This window comes from Carassius carassius, chromosome 18 (assembly GCF_963082965.1).
Source record: "Carassius carassius chromosome 18, fCarCar2.1, whole genome shotgun sequence".
Classification (NCBI taxonomy): domain Eukaryota; kingdom Metazoa; phylum Chordata; class Actinopteri; order Cypriniformes; family Cyprinidae; genus Carassius; species Carassius carassius.
The window spans coordinates 482,209-490,098 of NC_081772.1; the positions used below are offsets into that span (position 1 = coordinate 482,209).

Here is a 7,890-nt window from a genome sequence, read left to right on the forward strand (position 1 = left end):
CCCATATGTAAAACAGTGAGCTAGTTTTTCATTAAGATGCTCTTTTAAAACATCCATCATTATATATACACACATTTGTAATATATTGAACTACTGGTTTCGTCTGGTCAGAGGAGAACTGGCCCCCAACGGAGCCTGGTTTCTCCCAAGGTTTTTCCCTCCATTTTGTCACCGATAGAGTTTCGTTTCCTTGCCGCTGTCGCCTCTGGATTGCTTAGTTGGGGACACTTCATCTACAGTGATATCATTGACTTGATTGCAAGTTACTGCACAGACACCATTTAAACTGAACAGATGACACCACTGAATTCAATAAACTGTGGTTAACGGTCATTTTGACACAGATTTCTTAATGTTGTTCAGTTTACTTTAACGTAACGCATTGTTTAAAGCGCTATATAAATAAAGGGGACTTGACAAGTCCATCATGGTGTGTCAAAATGTTTATTAAAACCACTAGATTCACATGATCAGAATAACTTCTCCACTAGAAACCACAGTCTGCTCACTAGAGATGGTCTTGACATGAGTGTCCCTTCCTGTAAGAAAAATGTTAGAAATGTGAAGGGAAATCATGAAAGATCCTCAGTTCCTCTAGTCAAGAGCAAGAACTCACTCGTCCTGCCGCAGCTTTGCTCACAGGAGCCAGAAGACGGATGGCACACCGCTGTACTACAGTGGATGAAGATCTGACAGGGAGGAAGGAGGGTCAAGCCAGAATCTATAAAAGAGTGAAGTTAAAGGTTCTAGTAAAAGAGGCATACAGTTTCCTGCAGAGGAGCCAGTGATGTGGGATCCACAAACGTGAACATCTTCACAATAAAGCGCTTGTAGTGGGTTGGGAACTGAAGACCAGAAGATCCAGTCACTGGAACCAATGTGGTCAGGTAACGGTCATCCTGATAAGGGCATCTGAAAGGGAAAGAGGTTAGAAAAGCCCCAGACTAACTGGATAAACATTGTCATTACTCACCCATCAACCAGAAGGTCCCACTGGGGTAGACTGAGTGGATTGGGGGTGGAAGTTGCCCAGCAGTGTCCCAGCATCAGGACAATGTTGGGGTCCGTCCTCTCCATAATGTGCACCTCAACATACACAGGCTCCCGCAGGACTTTTGTGACGGGATAATCAGCGTCACTGTAGTAGGACGTGTAGGCCTCATCCCCTGAGGAACACCAGGGGTTAAACACTGCTGCAACCTGGAGTCTAAAGATACTAGGAACACATGGGACAAGACCATACCTTCTGCACACCCTTTGGTGACACACTGGCCATTGGCCAGTCTAAGCTCCACCCTGAGGGGTCCAGGGGCAGCTACTGGTGGAGGTGGAGGAACAGTGTTCACCTCCACAACCAGAGCTTCCACAGAAGTGCCGGAGTACCTACACTGGAAGAGAAGCCTGGACAGACAGTGAGCTTGTAGCATTTGTTGGAGACTACCAAATAAGAACAGCATAGATCACCTACTCAAAGTGGCTGTCCCTTGTGATAGAACCAAGTGGTCCAGTCCCCACTTCATACGAGGAGGTCATTCGGTTCTCATACACCACATAACCACTGTCCTCCTGCAAATAGCAACACTGTTGGCATCCAGTCCATCATAGGCCATGCAGAATAAAACCATAAGCATCTACTCACCATCACTCTTGTGCCACATGCAGTCACAGGGAACTGGTATACAGCAAAGGAAGGTGTGGACCCCACAGGACTGCAAGCTGGGTCATATCCTCCCAGTAAACTGACTGAATCCAGACTCAGTCGAGGCAGTGTAACATCTCTAGCCACCACCACCACAAACTGACCATCTCTTATACACTGGACAGTCACTGGAACAAGGTACAAGGGCAGGTTAATGTTGAGGATCAGTTTAACTGAGAGCAGAACCCTGACTCACTCTTACCTGCCTTCCCATAGTAACACTGCTGTCCACTAAAGCAGCAGTTGATAGCTTCACATTCAGCACTACTGATACCAGGTTGCCCACATTGGATCTGCTCAGAATCAGCTACAGCACATCTGTCCAAAGGCTCAGCCTTCGCTACTGGCTTCTGAAACTGAATCTTCTGAGGAAGCTGCTGATTAGTCTGTTGAACTGGCTGCTGAAGCCGCTGGTCAGTTTGCTGGAGCATCAGAACTTGAGGATTCTGGGGCAGTTTACTCCACTTACCCTTCTTTGGAAGAGCATGACAGAGAGCACACAGTGCTAATACCTGAACCAAACACCAACTTCCAGCCATTGTTCAACAACTAATCACACTACTGAGAAACTGCACATTGGTCTTTTTGTACTCTACAGATTTCAGCTAATTAGCTATAGTCCCTCCCTCTTCATTAACAATCATGATTCTCCAGACTTGCGCAACTGATGGGTGATGGTCATTGGATCTTAAAATTAAATTATTATCTTTTCCATTTTGGACCTTGCTGAATTCAAAATATCCTACTAATCTGGGGTGCTAACCTGTTAGCAACTTAGTTGGTTGGCAATGAGAAATTGCATTGCAACCAACAAAGTTACTAACTTAGTTAGCAACTACGGTTTTGGGAAACGCACCGATTGAAAAAAAAGACTGACTTTATTCTACAAGTTTCATTGCTTGGGGGAAATAAGCTTCCATTGAAGTATGTAAGTGAAGTTTATTGAAACCACTGGAGAATACAGAGTTAAAGAGAAACAGTCCTGACAGCTGTTTATTCAAGATCAGACCTCAGACTTTCTCTAGTAAAACATGACTGCTAAAGATAAACAGCAATCGGAGTTAACATTACTAATTCAGTTGACACTTAATGGACAAGACCCCAGCTGCAAACACCAAATTTTTTATGTTTATTTTTTCACAAAACTCATAAATACACCAACTTTTTTAACATATTCAGCAGTTGAAACTCATTATTAAACACAATTGAAATATTATGTAGATTCTTAGCACTATGGTCAAGATGCCTTGCATGATCTGTCTGTGATGGTGCAAGATCAAGCTAATTAAGCTATTATAGATCAGGACAGATGTAAACATAAATGCATATCAGATTAAGCTAGATTTGAAGTGTCCAGTTCATTTCTCGGTGGAGAAGGCCCTCTTCATGAGAGGCGGCTGGTTCTTTCCCGCCTCATAGACTGAATCCGGAAGCGGGGTGCTGAGACAACACCAGTCTGGGATGCGGCCCATCTGGTTGTAGTAATCTCTGGACACCGAGCGACTCCCTAAAATGTCCTGCAATGCTCCAAATATAGCACCTACATGGGAAGAAGAAACAAAACAACCTTGAGTGAATGGTTCAAGGTTCACTGGCAGAAAATTGTGATTGTTAAAGGAATTGTTCTCCCTAAATTGCTTTAACAAAATGTGAATGAGAGGTCAGGAATCTCAAGGCCTCACCTCCTAACCAGGCGGTGCAGTTGGGTTTGGCAGGTGGGCTGTGGATTCGGAAGCTCTTGGTAGCCAGAGCATCACGGTACTTGGGTTTCTCCACCAGCGAGCGGATCTCAGACAGGAGTCGGTGCAGGAACCCGGGCAGCATGGACGTACCTCCGATTATCACCAGGTTCTCCGACAGAACCTTACGAGTGTCGATGGGACACTGGTGAGGGACAAACACAGAAGGAACAAGGTGAATACACAAACTGTCTTAGGTGCAATTTAGATTTTTTAATGTTTGAATGAATCTAAAACAAGTGTTTATCACAGCTACTGTTTACATCTTTAGATTTCAAAATGTATTTATTTTCAAAAGTACTTGTCACTAAAAATACTTTCAGAATTTATCCTCACATCCAATAAAAAAAACGAAATCAGCTGATCTTTTGTACCTTCACCAGAGTGTCCAGCAGCAGCGTGGCGATGGATTTCTCCTCATTGTCCTGCTCGAACAACATCTCAGCCACAGAGTCTCTGGAAAACAGCAGAACATGTGGGTCAGATTAATAAACAATCCCATTCTGTAAGAGAACCGAATCTCAGTGCAAACATCTGACCTTGAGCTATTCCAGTTAGAAAAAAGCAGATCATCACGTCTGGTTTGAAGGATTTTACCTGATGGATCCTTTAACATGCAGAATCTTCTGTCCATCTAATGGATACTCCACATCTGGGGGAGGAGCCGGTCTCTGAAGGACCAATCAGAATCAAGAGTAAATACAAACTAATTCCAAATCCGATTTTACAGAGTTAAACTTAAGCGGGACTGCCAATGTTAATGTATTAAATATGTTATTGGTAAACGATCTTTACCAATAAAGAGGGGACATTTAACAAAAATCATCTGCAATCTTCAACAAGTATAAAATATCACAGATGAGCAGAACACACCATCGTTTGTGCAAAGTGTTACACACTGAACCGGAATCTGTTTATTTTAATCCTTCACAGTCGAACAGTTAACAACAACAAAAAAAAAAATATTATTTTTTTAAATGTTTTTGCTCACCAAGCCTGCATTTATTGGATGAAAAATACAAGAAAAATTATATTATATTTGAAAAAATATTACAATTCAAGATAACTGTTTTCCCTGTGAATATACATTAAAGTGTAATGTATTTCTGTGATGCTCCGCTGTATTTTCAGCATCATTCCTCCAGTCTTCAGTGTCACATGATCTTCAGAAATCATGAAAATATGATGATTTACTGCTCAATTATCAATGAATGTTGTGAATGTGTGTTTTTTCCCCCTAATATTTATAGCAGTGAAATATCCGAGTTGATGAGCCGCTTCAAGCGTGTTCTCTGACCTCAGCAGATCCGTCCAGGTTAAATCTGGCCTCCTGGATCTTCATGCCCCTCTGCAGGTCACTGACGAAACACGTCCGCACTAAACACAGACACAGTTAGTTGTCCAAGTCAACATGTCCCATTTTTCATTTTACAGACGAGTCAAGATATTTTCTGTCTTTATGACGTACCTTTGATATCCTCCACAACATCCTCTGCAATGGAGCCTGTGCCACAGACCAACAGATAATCAAACACTAAGCAGTGCATATGAGCCATAAAAGCCTGATGCATCAAGTATGATGTGATGGATGTGTGTAGTCTTACTGATGACGGTGGGCAGACTGAGTCCGGTGCCAGAGTCGGTGTCCAGTGTGCACTGCTCACTCAGCAGACTGTGAAGCTCCCTACAGAGGAACGAGAGCACTGAGAACACAAGTGCATGATCCTACACACTCGTTTCATGCAGTCCTCCACACACACTCACCTATGAATGGCTTTTCCTCCCATCGGTAGAGCTTCCCACGCAGACAGGATCGGAATGCCTTCATAGATCTAGTGCACTGTTAAAGTCACCTAACACTTCAAACCACAGATAATAGTGTGTGTACACACAACAAGTGCAGACAGGCACGCTTTATAATAATTCAGACCAGGAGTAGGAATTAAAGGAATAGGTCACCCAAAAATGAACATGTCCTCACACCCTCAGTTCATCTGAGATCAGGATGAGTTTGTTTCTTCATCAGGTTTGGAGAAATGTAGTATTGCATCACTTGCTCACTGCGAGTGAATGGGTGCCGTCAGAATGAGAGTCCAAACAGTCCATAATAACACTTCCTCCAATGAAAAAGTGCATCTGCTGTTGTCTCTCACAGATTAGTTTAAACGCTGCTTGATCTGTGCAGATTTCTCTCCTGATTCAGACCAGAACACTTTTTCACTGGAGGAAGTGTTATTATGGATTATAGACTCTATGTATTTGAGTTAAAATCATCTTAATGCTGGATGTGTTTCAGGTTTTGTCTTCTCCAGATGTTCACTGATGGACTGTGGATCATTGTGGTGTTTTTATCAGCACATTTACAGCAAATAGTCACGTCTGGGTGAACTATTCAATAGTTTAAGAGCTTATTTGCGGTCAAAGGATTCTGGTAACACCAGGGTCTCTGTATATCCACAGTCCATGACGAGAGCAGACTGGATGCCCAGAGTCATGACGGACATCAGATGACTCGGAGCAAACAGGACCGACGGCACCTGCAACACAAACGACGTTTAACACTGCGAGAGATTTATAAGTGTCTTTCAGCAGACACGACTGTTTGAGCGTTTATCTATTCACTGGAAGCATATCTAAATATCTGTCAGTCATTTTCAGTTAGGACTCGTTCATCTTCTTTATTATTTGCTTTAGATGAGCACTGAAAGCATGACTTCACCTCGTAGTGCTTAAAGAAGACTCTGGAGAGCGTCTCTCTGAAGTGTGAAGGACAGAGGATGGACTCAACGACCACCACGCGCCGGTCCCGAGGATTCACCAGCAGATGCCTGAAGGGAGGAAGAGCGTCATGAGTTCAGCTGCGGAGAGCAAACACAAACAGAAGAGAACAGCGTGTGTGTTACCGGAAGTACAGCAGGTGAACGAACTCCTTCAGGATGCTGTAGAGCTCCTCAGTGTTGATGTTGTACTGGACGACTCGAACCGCCTGAGACACACGCATTCAATAATGATTCTCACATTATATTCAGGTCGAGATTATTCAGTCAAAAGGGTTGCTGTGATAATATTATACTGCTGTTTAAACCATTTGTAAAACACAGATGCAGCAAATGATCATGTTAATTGTTTAACGTGATGATGATTCCCTCAGGAGTGTGAGAATGCTCCCAGACTGACCTCCGGAGATCCGGAGCGTTTGATCTCACTGGGAATGATGAATCTCGGCCCCGTCTCACCGGCAAAACCACATCTACACAAGAAACCAGAGCATCCTCCGTCAGCACAAACACAGCAATACTTCTGCTTCACATTATCATATAGAAGGGTTATATGTATAAAATAAATAATAATAATAATAATAATAATAAAAAAAAGTTTACATTCATCACATCTGAGCACTTAATACTGTAATATTACAATAATACGCCTACTTTTTATTTGTAAAACAAATCCTTTTGAGGACCATTTATATATATATATATATATATATATATATATATATATATTAAGAGAGATAGATAGATAGATAGATAGATAGATAGATAAAAATGTAACAATAAACAAATTTGTTTGATAAAATTTGAAACCAAAATTTGGTTTTAAGTCAAATAAATGTTATTAAAAAACATCTAAAAATATTTGACGGATAACATTAGTCAATAAAAATAATAGCTACAATGATAATAATAATAAGAATACCTTTTAAGGGACATTTAATAACTTTTTTATATTCCATCCTAGATTATGGAGTGAAATATGAAACATGGATCCGTGAGATTCAACACATTTTATAGAATTACTACCATGCTAGGAATCAATGGTGTCGGTAACGTTAAATGTTCAAATAACGGTATTTACACGCCACTGTGCTCCTAAACCCACGGTAACATGATGTTATTTTGTTCGTGTCATCGATTTAAAGACGAACTGATGAACGAGGATGATTAAATCGTGTATTTCTGAATAAATCTTCTTCATAACACGACTGTATTTATATTTAAGCTCACTCACTTTGTGTAGGCCGCTCCTAAATCAATCACCACGGCTGTCTTCTCGCCTCCGCTGCCCAGGCCTTCGAACAACGGCATTATATCGATAGAAATGACTAGAATTGTCAGAAAACAGAATTATTATTATTAATGTGTAAACACCGCGTCAGACGGAAGGGCGGCCGGGGTCCTTCGCGATGGGTGCCCCGCATCTGCCTGACTGAAACGGCTCCTCTGATCTGAGATCAGCTCCTCACGGTCTGTGAGAAAGCGCGGGGTTTGTGTAAAGCTGAACTCAGATCAGCGCCTGACTGAGACTCATCTAGACATCCTAATTTAATTCATATCATCTCATTTTCGTTATTTCTTTATTTCTTATTTTCCTGTTTTATTGATAAAGAGTTTTATCATTATAAGTGCATGTGTACTTCAAAATATAATAATAATAATAATTGGAAACCAA

At 41.6% G+C, this 7,890-nt stretch overlaps 2 protein-coding genes across 2 annotated transcripts; both read right to left on the reverse strand.

The window, feature by feature from the left end:
* Nucleotides 1–425: 425 nt before the first annotated feature.
* Nucleotides 426–2,263, reverse strand: LOC132092035 (zona pellucida sperm-binding protein 4-like). Its single transcript, XM_059498089.1, has 8 exons — nucleotides 1,902–2,263; nucleotides 1,640–1,827; nucleotides 1,469–1,566; nucleotides 1,244–1,401; nucleotides 974–1,166; nucleotides 765–912; nucleotides 617–689; nucleotides 426–539 (listed from the first exon to the last, which is right to left on the reverse strand). Exons 1-8 carry the CDS (start codon nucleotides 2,236–2,238, stop codon nucleotides 463–465), a joined length of 1,272 nt encoding a protein of 423 aa, XP_059354072.1. The 5' UTR covers nucleotides 2,239–2,263; the 3' UTR covers nucleotides 426–462.
* A 772-nt stretch (nucleotides 2,264–3,035) lies between these two features.
* On the reverse strand, nucleotides 3,036–7,642 carry actr10 (actin related protein 10). The gene is made up of 13 exons (XM_059497863.1): nucleotides 7,450–7,642; nucleotides 6,616–6,688; nucleotides 6,342–6,424; nucleotides 6,158–6,266; nucleotides 5,868–5,975; nucleotides 5,203–5,270; nucleotides 5,043–5,122; nucleotides 4,907–4,942; nucleotides 4,736–4,815; nucleotides 4,036–4,109; nucleotides 3,813–3,894; nucleotides 3,382–3,583; nucleotides 3,036–3,239 (listed from the first exon to the last, which is right to left on the reverse strand). The coding sequence occupies exons 1-13, from the start codon at nucleotides 7,524–7,526 to the stop codon at nucleotides 3,058–3,060; spliced, it is 1,254 nt and encodes a 417-aa protein (XP_059353846.1). The 5' UTR covers nucleotides 7,527–7,642; the 3' UTR covers nucleotides 3,036–3,057.
* Nucleotides 7,643–7,890: the final 248 nt, after the last annotated feature.

What these genes read in the sequence shown, in the direction of transcription:
- LOC132092035 (XM_059498089.1), bottom strand. Translation starts at nt 2,238, where the DNA reads ATGGCTGGAAGTTGGTGTTTGGTTCAGGTATTAGCACTGTGTGCTCTC. An exon ending in ACAAGGGACAGCCACTTTGA is followed by an intron (nt 1,402 to 1,468) that starts GTAGGTGATCTA and finishes CTGTCTGTCCAG; the next exon opens with GCTTCTCTTCCAGTGTAGGT. An exon ending in TGGCTCCTCTGCAGGAAACT is followed by an intron (nt 690 to 764) that starts GTATGCCTCTTT and finishes CCTCCCTGTCAG; the next exon opens with ATCTTCATCCACTGTAGTAC.
- actr10 (XM_059497863.1), bottom strand. Translation starts at nt 7,526, where the DNA reads ATGCCGTTGTTCGAAGGCCTGGGCAGCGGAGGCGAGAAGACAGCCGTG. An exon ending in GTTCACCTGCTGTACTTCCG is followed by an intron (nt 6,267 to 6,341) that starts GTAACACACACG and finishes TCCTCCCTTCAG; the next exon opens with GCATCTGCTGGTGAATCCTC. An exon ending in ACCTGGACGGATCTGCTGAG is followed by an intron (nt 4,110 to 4,735) that starts GTCAGAGAACAC and finishes TTGGTCCTTCAG; the next exon opens with AGACCGGCTCCTCCCCCAGA.